This window comes from Aotus nancymaae, unplaced genomic scaffold (genome assembly GCF_030222135.1).
Source record: "Aotus nancymaae isolate 86718 unplaced genomic scaffold, 86718_ANA_hifiasm-v0.15.2.pri h1tg000057l, whole genome shotgun sequence".
Lineage (NCBI taxonomy): Eukaryota > Metazoa > Chordata > Mammalia > Primates > Aotidae > Aotus > Aotus nancymaae.
In genome coordinates this window covers 68,259,708-68,277,197 of record NW_026988471.1, presented here as the reverse complement: position 1 = coordinate 68,277,197, position 17,490 = coordinate 68,259,708, and the positions used below count along the sequence as shown (strand labels likewise).

Below are 17,490 nucleotides of genomic sequence, written 5' to 3'. Positions count from 1 at the left end.
AGGCGGTGAAGGCTGGCGTTGCCTTGGTCGTCGCATCCCAGAGGGAGTCGTGTCGGTATCACCCCGGCCTCCGAGCCCGCGGATTGTCCACCGAAGCTCGTGTGTGCAGCCCCCGATCCCGCCAGCCGCTAGTCCCTGGCCTTGCGGAACGTGTCTCCGGCATCATGTGTGGTGAGGGGGCTGGGGGCGGGGGGCGTGTTGCCGGGCGGCGCTGGGGTGCTGTGTGGGCGCCGCTGAGGCCCGAGGCTACGGGCGGAAGCGGGAGTGTGGAGGGTGCGAAGTCTGGGTGATGGGCAGGGGGCGTCCCGTGGTGGCTGCGTGGGGCAGGGGCCGGCATCCGCGGGCAGGAGATGGGGTGGCGGCCGGGAGAAGGGCACCTGGGAGGAAGGCGGACCCCCTCCGCCGGGGGCCAGCGGGAGCCTTTGCGCGGAGAAGGAACCGAGTAGGGAGAGAAACGCTTTTATTGAAAAAGGAGGAGAGGGCTGAGGGAATTGAGATGTAGAAGGGGGTGCCTTCAAAAGGGCCGACCAGGTGAGTGAGGCAACCTGTGGAACATCGGGCTAGGTCTCTTGAACTTATCTTGCATTTTTCTAGGATATACCTTTCAAAAAATAATCTGCTTTTACTTGTTTTCGGGCAGGCCCAATAGAAAACAGACCCTAGCTAGAGCCACGATAGTGGCGTTAAACGTGGTCTTAATTCCTACCATCCCTTGTCTCAACAGAAACCATTGCTAATCAATAACTTGGTTAATGGGCTTAGACCTGATCCTCTGGTGGAAGAGGCCTGGAAATGTCTGTGGCGATAGGTTATACATCATTTATCATTTGTATGTGCACCCATTAAAAATGCCAGCTATGAAAAATATAATTTATCCCTTGGATGTATACCCCTTTGTAATACCAACTATGAAAAATATTTATCATTTATCCCTTGCATGTGTACCCATCAAAAATATTAGCTATGGAAAGTTTAACAAGTATCTTTCCTACAGCAGTTAAAAAATTAAAGATAGATTCTTTTATTTTATGTTTTGACAGTCGTTTTTATTATTACCTAAGTGTTAGTGATAGAGATTGTGAGAATCATGTCTGACATGACTGATGTCCTCTAAAATTGGTATTAATTTGGCTATGGCCAGTAAAAATAATTGTATTCTTATCTTTCTTATTGAAATTTACAACCGACTTTATCCCTGGAAGAGAGAACACTTTTTTTTTTTTTTTTTAAGGGAAGTACCATTGTAAGTGAATTGAAACTCTCTGGGAGACTTATTTGCAGCCTTTTGCACGAAGGAACTGAACAGGAGGTGGATTGTACTCATTAATGTATATATTTCCTGTATTTAACTTTATGCTCATTTCAGCTTTTTAAAATGAGGAGCAGGTTTAAATTTAGAGTAGATTAAAAAAAACCCACATAAAAACAGAAACACCTATAAATAGCTTACTGAAATTATTAGAGTAGAGCTGACTTCAGAATCAGACTTTTGCAGTGTCTAGTTAATAGAATGGTTTTGCATTTAGTTTAGAGCTGTGAAGTAGTGAATTTGTCAGCTGGTCAATCTCCAGTGTGCTTCATTTGTTTAACTGTTTCTGATTGATTAGGCGTGTGCCTCATTAAGTATTCAGTGTTCTGGTTGCAGGTCATTTCCTTATGTTCCAGAAAAAAAAACAGAGTTCGAGACCAGCCTGGCCAACATGGTGAAAGCCCCGTCTCTGCTAAAAATTCAAAATAACTGGGTGTGGTGGCACGTGCCTGTAATCCCAGCTACTCGGGACTGAGGCAGGAGAATTGCTTGAACCTAGGAGGCGGAGGTTGCAGTGAGCTGAGATTGTCCAGCCTGGGCAAAAAAGAGTGAAACTCCATCTCAAAAAAAATAAAAATAAATACATACACAAATAAAATCACATATAGAAATCAGGTTCAGATAAGGGAAATACACCATTAGCGTGGAGACTAAATGTTGGGAGCGTTCACACAGTCTGTGTCTCCATTCTACAGTTTTACTGCTGAGGAAATGGGTATTGAAGAAGTAAAAAGTGAGTATTTGAGACATTTCTGAGGTCCTGCTTTTAAGTCATACCACAGTTTTGCATGATTCTAGGGATAGGGTTCAGAATTTATTTTCTCTCTAATGTAAATTCTGAAAGAAGATGAGTGTCATTATTTTTCACCCACATCTTAATCATTGAACTAAAATTTCTGAGCAGAGAAATGGAGTGAAAATTAGACTAGATGGGAAAATCTGGAAGCTTACTTTCTGATTACTTGCTACCTAATTAAGTTTTTCTTCTTCCTTCTTTTCTTTTTTGAGACGGGATCTCACTCTGTTGCCCAGGCTGCAGTGCAGCAGCACGATCTTGGCTCACTGCAGCCTCTGTCTCCCAGGTTCAGCCTCCTGAGTAGCTGGGATTACAGGGGTGTACCACCACGCCTGGCTAATTTTTGCATTTTTAGTAGAGGTGGTGTTTTACCATGTTGGCCAGGCTGATCTCCTGACCTAAGGTAATCTACCTGCCTCAGCCTCCCAAAGGGCTGTGATTACAGGAGTGAGCCACTGTGCCTGGCTCTAGTTAAGTTTTTCTAAAAGATTATTTTATTTCAATGTTGTAAAATGTTCAAACAGAAGAATGAGGATTGACGATTCTGACAGGCTTTTTTCAATCAGATATACTGATTAAACTGATATAATGTTTACCAACTTGTGTTGGGATGTTAATAAGTGTTAAGAAAAAAGGGTCTATGGTCCGGTGAATTTGGGAAGCAACATATTAAATAGCATGCTAATGTTTTGTTTTGTTTTTTGATTAGAGGACTTCTTGGAATCTTTAATGTTTTTTTTTTTTTTTGAGATGGAGTCTTGCTCTGTCACCAGGCTGGAGTGCAGTGGCGCCATCTCGGTTCACTGCAACCTCCACCTCCCGGTTCAAGCGATTCCCCTGCCTCAGCCTCCCGAGTAGCTGGGACTACAGGTGTGTGCCACCTCTCCTGGCTAATTTTTGTGTTTTAGTAGAGACGGGGTTTCACCATGTTGGCCAGGATGGTCTCGATCTCCTGACCTCGTGATCTGTCCACCTCGGCCTCCCAAAGTGCTGGGATTACAGGTGTGAGCCACCACGCCTGGCTAGAATCTTTAATTTATTAATAATAAGCATTGCGAATCTCCCAGAGAAGAAAGGTGTGTCTATTTTCCAAATTTATCTTCCTTTTTTTTGGTTGGAATATAGTTTGTCCTTTTTATTTGTATTATTTTTGGTTTTGCTGAGATAGTGTTGAGTCACTTAAACTATCCCTAGCTTTTAACAGATTTTGTTATTGTTATAAATGTGGGGTTATACCCTTCTGATCCAATGGTGTATATAAAATGGAATTTTTGGGCTGGGTCCGGTTGCTCATGCCTGCAATCCCAGCACTTTGGGAGGCCGAAGCGGATGAATCACCTGAGGTCAGGAGTTTGAGACCAGCCTGACCAACATCGTGAAGCTCCATCTCTACTAAAAATACAAAAAAATTAGCCGGGCGTGGTGGCACACGCATGTAATCCAAGCTACTCGAGAGTCTGGGGCAGGAGAATCACTTGAACCTGGGAGGCAGAGGTGGTGGTGAGCTGAGATGGTGCTACTGGACTCCAGCCTGGGTGACAAGAGTTGAGACTCTGCCTCAAATAAATAAAATAAAATAAAATAAATGGAATTTTTGCAAATGAGATCCTTTTTAAAAGCAGTAAGTGAACTTGTAATTTTAAAGTATCCTGAAATAAATTTTGCAAAAGTTTTTTGTAATTATACTGTCTAATGGCTTTGGGGATAATTGAGGGATGCTGAGATTGGCTACTAGGATTGGTCATAAAAGCAGTACTATTAACATATCCTTAGAAGTCATACTGGATATGAAGAAGTTGTGAGAGAAAATAATTGCTTAATAAGCATTTCTTCAATTATGTTCCCTGGAAACGGAAGTTAATAGGTTCTGGTAATGAGCACTAGAAGGGGGAAAAGGTTTTGTTACACAAGTTTGGGAAATTCTGCTCTTGGAGATGAACAATTAGCAAGATTAAAGGTTCTAGAAAGTTCTAAATATATACCTAACTTTAACCAGGTATTTCTTAAACCTTTAATTATGAAACCTTTCTTCATTTCCTTTCTTTTTAGCATCCTGTGAAATATCGTTTTGTTTCTGTGGTTTGGGATTTTTTTGACCATATATTTCAAGTGCCTAGAAAGTGTTAGAAGATACTTGCAGATATTTGAAATGATGGCTTTATACTTGGCACTCTGCCCTTTTCAGAGATGACTAAAGTAAAAGAGTTGCTTTCAAGGAATTGCTGCCTGATCAGAGGAAAGAAAATTAATGCACATGCAGCAGCTTCAGATGAAAATACACAGTCCTTGTTCATTGCCATGTCGTAGATCATAACCTGAATGAATAGAAATTTAGAGATTGGAGAGCTCTGGGCTTTGGGTGTCTGCATTAGGTCAGGAATGTTCTGGGTGATGGGGCAGGACTCTTACTTTGAGGAATAATGCCAGCTTGTAGAGAATTAGCATACTGTGAGAGATAATCATTGATGGCTTTTGGTACCCATCAGTGAATGGAGGCAGAAATAGGTTGAGAACTACTACCAGAGGGGTTGAAGGAGGAAATAGAAGTAGACCAAAGAATAGTGGTTAAAGGCAAAAGAGTTCCAAAGTAGTACTGGAACAGAGTGTGTAAAAGTAGAAAAAGGTCATTCATATATAATACTTCAGAGAAGTTAATGGGATATGGTTATGAAGAAATCATTGGAGAATGTGTATGTCAAGGCAGAAGGGTCTCAGTTTGTGTTTAGGAGGAGGGCTGCAAGTAATACCAAAAAGAAGAGGGAGTGTTTTGGAATTGAAGTTCCCTGGGAGTGTTGAGAAGTTGGATTCTAGAACTGTGGTTCCTGACCTACAAGCCCTGAAGTTGTTACAGGGTGTTCATTGCTTATTCATATGCTTATAACTTTGTCTATAAGTTGAATGAAAATTGTTCTGTATCACTGAATGGTAAATATTTAACCCATTATTGTGAAGGAGCCTCAGAATATTTTGATGTTAACAAAAGCGTTCTGTATTCACAAAGTTGGAGAAGAGTTGTAAGTAAGGCCGAGGGCAGTGGCTCACACCTGTAATCCCAGCACTTAGGGAGGCCGAGGCGGGTGGATCACTTGAGGTCAGGAGTTCAAAACCAGCCTGGCCAACATAGCAAAACCCCATCTCTACTAAAAATACAAAAATTAGCTGAGTGTGGTGGTGCCCACCTGTAGTCCTATCTACTCAGAAGACTGAGGTGGGAGGATTGAGCTCAGGAGTTTCAGGCTGCAGTGAGCTATGATTGTGACACTGCACTCCAGCCTGGGTACTAGGTGACAGTGCAGGTCTGTCTCTTAAAAAAAAAAAAGTTACAAGTAGGGGAGAGGCTAGCTTCAGAGAGTAGTGTGTGGAATATATCTCTCTTGAGCTTCAGGAATAGGAAGTAATTCATATATATGCTGTTAAACTGTTGAAAAGATGATGGATGAGGGGCAGTGACTCACGCTTGTTAACTCAGCACTTTGGGATGCTGAGGCGGGAGGATCTTGGAGTTTGAGGCCAGCCTGGACAGCATAGTGAGATCTTGTCTCTGTATTTTAAAAACAAAAAAAGAAAATGAAGACTTTAATTCTGGCTGGGTACAGTGGCTCACGTCTGTAATCCCAACACTTTGGGAGGCTGAGGCAGGCAGATCACCTGAAGTCAGGAGTTTGAGACCAGCCTGGCCAACATGTTGAAACCCTGTCTCTACTCAAAATACAAAAATTAGCCAGGAGTGGTAATGCACACCTGTAATCCTAGCTACTACTTGGGAGGCTGAGGTGGGAGAATTGCTTGAACTCAGGAGGTGGAGGTTGCAGTGAGCCGAGGTTGCAGTGAGCTCACACCACTGCACATCAGCCTGGGCGACAGAACAATGCTCCATCTCAAAAAAAAAAAAAAAAAAGACTTTAATTCTATAAAGTAAGAATCTGCCAAAAATGAAAAGGAACCTGGGAAGAGAAAATGAGGATTTGAGAGTAGTATATAGCTTAGAATCTAAAATAATATCTGGGAGAAGTTTGAAAGTTAAGTGATGAATTAATACAATTGGTCAGCAGTTGGGAGGGCCCATCTGAAAGTGGACTGAAATGGGTAGATGAGTTCTGCATGGCTATCAAAGTTCAATGTAGAGATGCCCAGAGACTTAGGAGTCAAAGCACAGTGGACACAGAGGGTTTGACTTGGCAGAATGATGAAAAATTGTGGTCTGATGTGAATGGTCAGAGAGAAGAGAGAGAGAGGGAATATTGAAAGGTTGTGAGCAGGAAGTGCATGCATTTTTCTTTTCTCAAGAAAGATAATGACATAGATAGACTGTGAAGGAGTGTATAATTAGAGATGGCAGAGCTTAAACTAGTGATTTGTGCTCCAGAATGTTAAATGTGCAAGAGACGTGTCATGGAGCCACTTCTAGTGGCAATAATTACAATAAAGTAGGGGAGATGTGAACCAATATTTTGTAAATAGAAAAAAGATGTAAAGCAATTAAAGAACACATAAATAATTGAAAGTCTTGTTTCACTCCGTATGTTACTTTTGTATGTGTGCTTTTATTTAATTTTTAAATTTTAAATTAAAAAAATTTTTTTTTTTTTGAGACAGTCTCACTGTGTCACCCAGCTTGGAATGCAGTCGCGCCATCTTGGCTCACTATACCCTCCGCCCCCTGCCCCCCAGCCTCAAATGATTCTCCTATCTCTGCCTCCTGAGTAGCTGGGATTACAGGTGTGCGCCATCATGCCTGGCTAATTTTTGTATTATTATTATTATTTTTTTGAGATGGGGTCTCGCTCTGTTGCCATGCTGGAGTGTAGTGGCGCGATCTCGGCTCACTGCAATCTCTGCCTCCCAGGTTCAGTTCTCCTGCCTCAGCCTCCTGAGAACTACAGGCGTGCAACACCACATCCAGCTAATTTTTGTATTTTTAGTAGAGACAGAGTTTCATCATGTTGGCCAACTTAGTCTCAATCTCTTGACCTCGTGATCTGCCCGCCTCATTCTCCCAAAGTGCTGGGATTATGGGCAGGAGACACCATGCTTGGCCTGTATGTATGCTTTTAGGATTGTAGAAAATGTATCTTGACTGGGTACGGTGGCTCATGCCTGTAATCCTAGCACTTTGGGAGGCCAAAACAGGAGGATTGCTTCAGTCCAGGAGTTCGAGATCACCCTGGGCAATATGGTGAGACCTCATCTCTACAAAAATTTAAAAAATGGCCAGGTGCAGTGGGTCACACTTGTAATCCCAGCTACTTGGGAGGCTGAGGCAGGAGAATCACTTGAACCTGGGAGGCGGAGGTTGCCGTGAGCTAAGATTGCACCACTGCACTCCAGCCTGGGCGACAAGAGTGAAACTCCATCTCAAAAATTAAAAAAAAAAGAAAAGAAAAGAAAAATAAATGAGCCAGGCACAAAGTCCCAGCTATTTGGGATGCTGAGGTGGGAGGATCACTTGAGCCCAGGAGGTGGTGGTTTCTGTGAGCTGGGATTATACTACTGTACTCTAGACTGGGTGACAGAGCAGAGCCCCTGTTTCGAAAATAAAAAAAAAAAAGAAAATGTATCTCAAATAATACTTAATTTTAAAGAAATCTTACATGCAGAATGTGATTCTATAGTTATAGTATTGACTAGTTCACTGCAACCTTGAACCCCTGGGCTCAAGTGATTCTCCCACCTCAGCCTCCCAAGTAGCTGGGACTACAGGCATGCACCACCATGCCTAATTTTTTACTTTTTGTAGAGACAGGGTTTTGCTCTATTGCCCAGGCAGATCTCAGACTCCTGCACTTAAGTGAGCCTCCCGCCTTTGCCTCCGAGAAAGTGCTGGGATTACAGGCATCAACCACTGTGTTTGGCCTGTAGAAAAATTTGTAGCTGAAGGACTGGGACTGTGTGTATCGGATTAACAGTGGTTATCTCTGAGAAAGCGGTTGGAACCTGTGTGGAAACAGAAAGGAGAATTTTCACAATTAATTCTATAGCATCTGTATAGTTTCAGTATTTATTTATTTACTCATTTTAAATTTTAATAGAGACAGAGTCTTGCTGTGTTGCCCAGGTTTGAACTCCTGAGCTCAAGCAATCCTCCTGCCTCACCTCCCAAAGTGCTGGGATTACAGGTGTGAGCCACTGCTCCTGACCTAGTTTGAATCTTTAATGATGATGATAAATTAATTTATGACTTACATTATAAGAAAAAGAAAACAAATTTAAAGTTTAAGTGACATTGAAAGTGGATTTTGATTCAGAAGTTTTAAGCTTAGAGAATGAATTTGAACACTTGTCATTCATAAGTTACAGTGTCTAGGGTCCCAAAATATTGAAGCTGTCAAATGATAAAATATATAAAAATAAAATTTCCTATTCATAAAGACATAAATGCATCCAGGCATAGGAATTTTAATAATTTGACTAGTCAGTTGTTTTCAATTTTCTTTCAATAAGGTTTAACAGTCTTTTGCAGCTACATTGCTTTCAACCAGGTGTGTCTAGTCTGTGATCCAGATTGCTTCTGAAATTTTGTTAGCAAGGTGCTCATAAGTGCTTTTTTGTCATTGAATTTAAGTTGCCATTTTCTGAGAATGATACCTGTAGGTGCAAGCATCAGCTTCAGTTAGGGAGTTACTTTATTCCAAGTATATTCCATTAGTAAGAAAACTTACATTTGTGAAGTGCATGCTGATTTGGGGTAGAAAATCTATGCTAATACAGCTACTGTGTGTGCTCTTAAAGCAATTACCGAAGAGTGGCGGAAAGTTGATTTTAGGCTTTTTGTCATTACCTTAGTTAAGAACTGTTTATTGTGAGTTTAGGCTGGGTGCGGTGGCTCATGCCTGTAATCCCAAGTAGCTGGGACTACAGGCATGCAATTTTGGGAGGCTGAGGCGGGTGGATCACCAGAGGTCAGGAGTTTGAGACCAGCCTAGCCAACATGGCAAAAACCAATCTCTACTAAAAATACAAAAAATTAGCCGGGCATGGTGGCAGGTACCTGTTATCCCATCTACTTGAGAGACTGAGGCAAGAGAATTGCTGGAACCTGGGAGGTGGAGCTTTCAGTGAGCCGAGATCATGCCAGCTTTAGTGACAGAGTGAGACTCAAAAAAGAAAAAAAAAAAAAAAAAAAAAAGAACTGTTTATTGGGAGTTTTGATAAGTCAAAGACCTGAAAGCAGAGGTCAAACTAACGATTTCTGCTCTAACAAGCATCATTGTGAGTTGTGAATGCCTCCCTTGTGAACATGTCCTGTGTGCCTGATTAACTGCTGCCAATATTGTCCTGGGCACTCCAAGATCACAGTTAACCTGGTATCCCTGCAGATGGAATGTCTTGGGCTAGTAGTGCTATCAAAGGGCAGGGCTATGAAACTGACAGGTTCAACTTTTTAGCTCCCATTTTCCTCATCAGGTATGCCTTAGGCTAATCCCCTTCCTTCTCCCAGCTCTATTACTTTTTTTTTTTTTTTTGAGATAGAGTCTTGCTCTGTTGCCCAGGCTGGAGTGCAGTGGTGCAGTCTAGGCTCACTGCAACCTCCACCTCCCAGGTTCAAGTGATTCTCCTGCCTCAGCTTCCCAAGTGGCTGGGACTGCCAGCACACCCAGCTAAGTTTTGTATTTTTAGTAGAGACGGGGCTTCAGCATGTTGGTCAGGTTGGTTTCGAATCCCTGACCTCGTGATCCACCTGCCTTGGCCTCCCAAAGTGCTGGAATTACAGGCGTGAGCCACTTTGCTGGACTGTTACTTTGATCTTAGGAAATTGCCCTGCATGTGTCCTGGTGTCTCTCATCCTTTTCTTCCTTTTAGTACCTGCCCAGTTATGTAAGAAGAAATGTTGCTCCTACTTCTGCTTCCTGTATTCCTCCTTCTCTCCTTTTTTTTTTTAATTCCAGTAGCAAACCAAAAAATGACAGTAGTGATTATCAGTAATAGCAGTGCTTCCTCTATCAAGGAAAATGCAGATTTTGAATTGGAGTTTGATATATGATAATTTATTGAACTAAGATGCCACTGATTGGGAAATGCACCGTTATTATAAAATCAGTGCTGTCAACTTCTAAAGCCTTAGAAAGTATTCTGAAGATGTTTGCAGAGTATCGTAGACTCAGGCCCCTTAGGTTTATCTTCTCAGTTTACAGGAAATGTAAGGGATAAAGGAACTAGGAAGACCACATAGTGGAAAGAATTAGACATACTCAGATGGTGAGACATTCAAGGAGAAAATTAACCCCAGGTTTTTCTCAGGGGAAATTATGCAACAAGGGAGACCATTCTGGATTCAAAGAGACTTAAACATAACAGTCAAATGTGAGGTATGATCCTTTATGAGATACCAGAATGAACAAATCAGCTATAAAAGATATTCTTTAAAAATAGGGAAAATTAGGATGTGAACATTGTATTAGATGATAATAGAGCATTATTATCTTTTTAGGTGTGATAATATGATTTTGTAGAAAAATGTCCTTTGTATTACTTTGCTTTTATTCTTAACAGTATAGCCTGAAAACAATAAGGCCCTTCACCAGATTTCCAGTATTAATTTGGTAGATACAAAGTATACAGAACACAATCATGTAAATGTTTGTTGTAACAAAGAAGTGTGACCCAGAAGAGAAATGCAGTCTATAGAGCTATTAAAAAATGTCAACTCCCATTGGGCGAGGTGGCTCATGCCTGTAATCCCAGCACTTTGGGAGGCCGAGGCGGATGGATCACGAGGTCAGGAGATAAAGACCATCCTGGCTAACATGGTGAAACCTCATCTCTACTGAAATTAAAAAAATTAGCTGGGCATGGGTGCCTGTAATCCCAGCTACTTGGGAGGCTGAGGCAGGAGAATTGCCTGAACCCATGAGACAGAGGTTGCAGTAAGCCAAGATCGCGCCACTGCACTCTAGCCTGGTGACAGAGCAAGACTCCGTCTCAAAAAAAAAAAAAAAAAGCGTTAAATCCATCAGGAATGGCTCCAGAGTAATCAGAGAAGAATCCTTAGAAACTGTAGAACATCAACAGAGGGGATGACTCTAAATGCCCTCAAATGTCAGAGGTAGGAAATATTTGGCACTTATGTTGCTACTTTCTATGTAATATGTGATGCCAATCAATCATGACTTTTCTTCCTTTTGAGGAGATGGGGCCACTGAATCCTTTTCTTTCCCTTTTTTTTTTTGAGGGGGGATGGAGTTTCGCTCTTGTCAGGTTGGCCAGGCTGTTCTCGCACTCCTGACCTTAAGTGATCCACCTGCCTCGGCCTCCCTAAGTCTTGGGATTACAGGTGTGAGCCACCGCACCCGGCCAGTTTATCAGATAGTTAGAATTTTATGTTTGTTTGGGGGGAGTTATTGTTTAGAAGAGCTCTTTCCTTTCTATGAAAATGTTCTTAAGCTCTCAAGATTCATACAGTGAGCCAGTTTAAACTACGGAGACTGAAGTTAGAAGTATTATCAAAGTTGAATGCTGTTGCTGTTACATTATTAAAAATGGTGAATTTTATATTGCATTACTTTTTTTTTTTTTGAGATGGAGTCTTGCTCTGTCTCCCAGGCTAGAGTACAATGGCATGATCTCAGCTCATTGCAACCTCTGCCTCCCAGGTTCAAGAATTCTCCCGCCTCAGCCTCTAGAGTAGCTGGGATTATAGGCACCTGCCATCATGCCTGGCTAATTTTTGTTTTTTTGTAGAGGTGGGGTTTCACCATGTTGTCTAGGCTGGTTTTGAACTCCTGACCTCATATGATTCACCTGCCTTGGCCTCCCCAAGTTGCTGGGATTACAGGTGTGAGCCACCCAGCCTGGCTGCATTACTTAATCTTTAAAAAAAGTAGAGTCTATAAATTGTCTTAAAAACAGTTTTATATCATTAGCATTTAAATGGTTTTAACAAATTGGTGTACATATTTAATATTTATTTCTTTTACCATCACAGTTACATTTTTACCATCCAGCTTACATTTTTACTTTTACTATCAGATTTAGATTTCCCATCACAGTTACATTTTTACCATCCAGCTTACATTTTTACTTTTACTATCAGATTTAGATTTCTTAAAAGAGAGTTTAGGAGTCAGTTTTTCTGGATGTGCTGCATTATTAGAATTTGGCAGCTCTGGTCAGACTGCAGACAATCCTTGACAGCCTTGTGTTTTCAAATAAGCTAGATTGTATCCTTTAGTGGATTCTAGCCGATGCTAGTCACAGTGGTGGGGACTAGTAGAGAATCAGTTTTTTTTCACACTTTTAAAATTTTTTATTTTTATTTTTTTTGAGACATAGTCTCGCTCTGTCCCCCAGGCTGGTGTGCATCGGTGCGATTTTGGCTAACTGCATCCTTTGCCTCCCAGGTTCAAGTGATTCTCCCTGCCTCAGCCTCCTAAACTGGGATTAGAGGCGTGCACTGCCATGCCCGGCCAATTTTTGTATTTTTAGTAGTAGTGACGGGGTTTCATCATGTTGGCTAGGCTGTTCTTGATCTCCTGACCTCAGGTGGTCTGCCTGCCTCAGCTTCCCAAAGTTGGGATACAGGCATGAGCCACTGCGCCGGCCCACATTTGTATTAAAGTATTGTTTTAGAAAAGATTTGTGTTCTGTGTATCTTCTTTTAATGACCTGGTTAAAATACTGAACTAATAGTTATCTGTTGGTATTTAATCTTTCTTTCTCAAAGATCAGTGACCCATGGGTGAGGAGTGCAGAACACATAAAAGTTTGATTTACAATTGGGTTATTGGTTTATGCATATTACAGATAACTTGGTGAAGGAACAGCAGTAACAGCAAAAACCCCAGACTCATTCTTCTGAATTTAACGGGTGGACATTGGTCTTGGGACTCTTCTACTGCCCTCTAGTGTTTATCATGAGTAGCCATTGAAAGTTTGAAACTCCACTTTGCTGTGCCGCTACCACTCTTACCTTAGAAATATCCTGAAGCAGCATGTTGTTTATCCTTATCTTAATTGCTGTGCTTTGAGGTTAGGAATGGTATTTGTGAGTATCTCTGGGATATTAGTTAACTCAATTTCTGTTTTTGAATTACGTAAGATAGATGTTCTACCCTCCCTTACGGGGTGCTGGTACTGTGAAAGTAAGATGACTGTCCATTACAGGAAAGCTTAAAAAATATAAATTTAAGGTGTGTGTATGTGGATGTGTGTGTGTGTTTGAGATGGAGTCTCACTCTGTTATGCGGGCTGGAGTGTAGTGGCGCAGTCTTGGCTCACTGCAATCTCTGTCTCCCTGGTTCAAGCGATTCTCCTGCCTCAGCCTCCTGAGTAGCTGTGATTACAGGTGCGTGCCACCACACCCGGCTAATTTTTTGTATTTTTAGTAGTGATGGGGTTTTACCATGTTGGTCAGGTTGGTCTCTAACTCCTGACCTTGTGATCCACCTGCCTTGGCCTCCCAAAGTGCTGGGGTTACAGGTGTGAGCCACTGTTCCTGGCTGTGGTTTTTAAAAAATATCTGAATGAAATACAGGATTTCTATAAGTCTTTGGCCTGGAACTACTTCTTTGTGGAGCGTTGAAACCGTTGTTTCAGATTGTTTTGGATTTTAATGTGTGTGTTTCTCTTATTATCTTTCTCTTATTATCTTTAGGGCGTGATAATATATTTGAGAAAATTGCAGTGTGTTGATCATGGTGATCAGCATATATGTTATGATGTCTTTTCTGTTGGTTATCAACAATGCAGCATTTTTGTATGCTGAAATGTTTCAGTAGGAAACATTCATATTCTATAGAAGTAAAGACTTAGATAGAAATGAAGACTCGTCATTCGGGAGTTCTATCTCACAGAATTAATTTAAACTTATGAATCAGTAGAATTACAGTGAAAGGAAAGTTAAGAAAAAGGGAAGTTTTAAAATAAGCAGCTTGAACTTGTATTTTTATATATTTTAGTCTTCAGTTTTGATACATTGTAACTGCTCTGGCCAAAGCTCAGCCATGGAAAACCTCAGATACTGTCCATGCTGCAATTGCTGAAAGTGTGGATTTCCCTTACCTGTGTTCTGTTATTTCTTTACTTTTCTAGTTCAGTTCACATTGTATTAATCCTTTTATTTCTAGTTTTGTTTTTCCAAATGATTGTTCTTTTTCTATGAATTTTCAAGAGTTATTAACATGTGGTTGTCTTTTGGTAATATTTGATGAACAAGTGATTCAAACAGTTATCTTCTAAGATGGTTATAAATTTGGTCAATTTTTACTATTTTATAAAATTATTTAAGTTGTATTATTCCCATCATCTATTATTGGAAGTAAGCAAAATTAATCTCATTAGTATAGATTTTAGGGCCTATATGTTGCTTAAAATACTTCAGATTTTTTTTTTCTTGAAACCAAATGCTTCGAATATAGGACATAAACCATGAATTTGCAAACTGGTTTTTTTAAAAACATTAAATTTCACTTAACAAAATGTCAGTCATGGAAAATAAGTAGCCAGCTTTATAAGCTTCTTTGAAAAAATTATAAACATGTATTTTGACGTGTTTAGTTTTTTATACTTACGAGAAATTCCTCCTTGAAAAAGTTCCATTGCCTTTAAATGGTTGGAAGTGATGTTTGAAAGATGGAATCTAACTTCACATTTTTTCACATACTTGACATAATTATGCTAATTTTGATTTTTAAATCAGAAATTTTCATTAATATTTGTTTACTTGCAGGTATATTTGCTTACTTAAACTACCATGTTCCTCGAACGAGACGAGAAATCTTGGAGACCCTAATCAAAGGCCTTCAGAGACTGGAGTACAGAGGATATGATTCTGCTGGTACTTCCTTTTAAAAAATTACTATGGATTTTGCGTGATTCTTTAAGCAGAGATTATTTTTATTATTAGGAGACTAGATTCTTATTAAAGTCTCTTGTTTTGAATAAGCGTAAATTTGAAGAATTTTTGTCTTTTATCATGTTTAAAGGATTTATTCATGTAACCTCAACAGTGTTACCATTAATGTGGAGTATTGCTTCTTACAGTGACCTTCTATTAAGAATACTACTATAAAAACATCATATGGGGCATTATTATGATAAAACAAAATTCATGAAGGCTTATTTTTGAGACAGGGTCTCACTATGTCACCCAAGCTGGAGTATAGTGGTGCAGTCATAGCTTACTGCAGTCTCAAACTTCTGAGCTCAAGCAATTCTCCCTCCCCAGTCCTGAGTAGCTAGGATCATAGCTGTGCACCACCAAGCCCAGCTAATATTTAAAAAGTTTTTGTAGAGATGAGAGTCTCACTGTGTTGCCCAGGCTGGTCTCAAACTCCTGGCCTCAAGTGATCCTCCTGCCTTGGCCTCTCAAAGTGCTGGGATTACAGGAAAGCTACTGATTCCAGCCTCTTTTATTTTAAATAAATGACACGTAAACATAGCTTTCTGGCAACTTTATATTCTACCCTAGCTCCTTCCTCAACTGTGTCAGAGATTCCTAAGACCATCCTTAGATTTGTTGATTCCCCAGGAGGACTCACAGGACTCAGCATTTTGTTTTTAAAAAAAAATTTTTTTTTGAAACAGAGTCTTGCTCTGTTGCCAGGCACCAGGCTGGAGTGCAGTGGCACAATCTCGGTTCACTGCAGTCTCCACCTCCTGCGTTCAAGTAATTCTCCTGCCTCAGCCTCCCGAGTAGCTGGGACTACAGGCGCACGCCACCACAACCAGCTAATTTTTTTTTATTTTTTATTAGAGGCAGGGTTTCACCATGTTGCCCAGGATGGTCTCGATCGCTTGACCTCGTGATCCGCCTCCCTTGGCCTCCCAAAGTGCTAGTATTACAGGCGTGAGCTACCGTGCCCGCCCAGCATTTTGTTACACTCATGACTATGTTTCATTATAGCAAAAGAATACAAAGCACAATGAAGGTGCTTTGTGTGAAGTCTTGAGAAAGCTAGGCACAAGCTACTCGCTAGTGAATTAGTGCCCAGGGTTTTCACTGGGGGCCGGTCACATAGACACCCTCTGCCTAGCATGTACCAAAATTCTAGACTTTCAGAAGAAAAGCAGATGTTCAGCATAAACCACATTGTTTGCACAGTTTGCATAATAACCCCCTCTTAGTTAGGGTGGTAGAAATCCTTCCAAAAACCAAGTTTCTAGATGCTAATGAAGGGCCAGCCTTGAAAACAAGCTTTTCTAAGGATAGCAGTTTCACATCTTCTGTGTTACTCTTTTTTTGTACACTTAACATTGCCACATGGAAAGGGCATTTATCTTCCTTGACTTTCCTTAGTAATGGAAAATCAGTTCCTCAACTCCTTTGTTTTTAAAATTCTTTCCTTCTTTAGCTTCTTTGACAGCACATCTTCTCATTCTCTTCCTAGATGCTGATTACTTCTTTTCTGTTTGCTTTGGAGGCTCCTTTCTTCTACTCAGTGTTTTCTTCTGCTCAAATGTTAATGTTCTTCAAGATTCTTTTTTTTTTTTTTTTTTTTTTTTTGAGATGAGTCCTGCTCTGTCACCCAGGCTGGAGTGCTTTGGCATGATCTCGGCTCACCATTGCAACCTTGGCTCACCGCTGCACCTCTGCCTCCTGGGTTCAAGTGATTCTCCTGCTTCAGCCTCTCCAGTAGCTAGGATTACAGGCACGCGCCACCATGCCCGGCTAATTTTTGTACTTTTAGTAGAGATGAGATTACACCATGTTGCCCAGGCTGGTCTTGAACTCCTGACCTCAGGTGATCTATCTGCCTCGGCTTCCCAAAGTGCTGGGATTACAGGTGTGAGCCACCACATCCAACCAAGATTCTTTTCTAGGCCCACTTTTCTTATTTTGTGTCTTCTTGTGTGAGCTCTGACTTCATCAGCCTTCTATTATGTTGGTAACTTCTTTTTTTGTTTCTTTGTTTTCTTTTTGTTTAATTTTTTTGTGTGTAAGTATGTTGGTGACTTCTTTTTTTTTTTTTGAGATGGATTTTCACTTTTATTGCCCAGGCTGGAGTGCAATGGTGCAATCTTTGCTCACAGCAATCCTCCGCCTCCTGGGTTCAAGCGAGTCTCCTACCTCAACCTTCCGAGTAGCTGGGATTACTGGCATGTGCCACCACGCTCGGCTAATTTTGTGTTTTTAGTAGAGATGGGGTTTCTTTATGTTGGTCAGGCTGGTCTTGAACTCTTGACCTCAGGTGATCCACCTGCCTTGGCCTTCCAAAGTGTTGGAATTACAGGTGTGCGTGAGCCACTGTGCCTGGCCATATTGGTGACTTCTAATGAAGGTGGATTTACCTGATCCAGATGTATCTCCCAAGCTGTATTCTAGGCCTCCTAGAAGTTTCTTTCTAGATAGACCATGATATTTTAAACTTTGCATGTTCAAAAATTGAACTGAGGCCGGGTGTGGTGGCTCACGCCTGTAATCCCAGCACTTTGGGAGGCCAAGGTGGGT

The 17,490-nt window shown here is 41.0% G+C and overlaps 1 protein-coding gene across 2 annotated transcripts in view; it reads left to right on the top strand.

Moving 5' to 3' along the window:
- Nucleotides 1-17,490, top strand: part of GFPT1 (glutamine--fructose-6-phosphate transaminase 1) — a 67,958-nt gene continuing 50,468 nt past the window's right edge. For both annotated transcript variants that reach the window (XM_012433959.2, XM_012433958.3), the window contains exons 1-2: nucleotides 1-171; nucleotides 14,770-14,877. In XM_012433959.2, coding sequence (XP_012289382.1) covers nucleotides 165-171; nucleotides 14,770-14,877 — 115 coding nt within the window. In that variant the 5' untranslated portion in view covers nucleotides 1-164. The remainder of the gene's footprint in view (nucleotides 172-14,769; nucleotides 14,878-17,490) is intronic.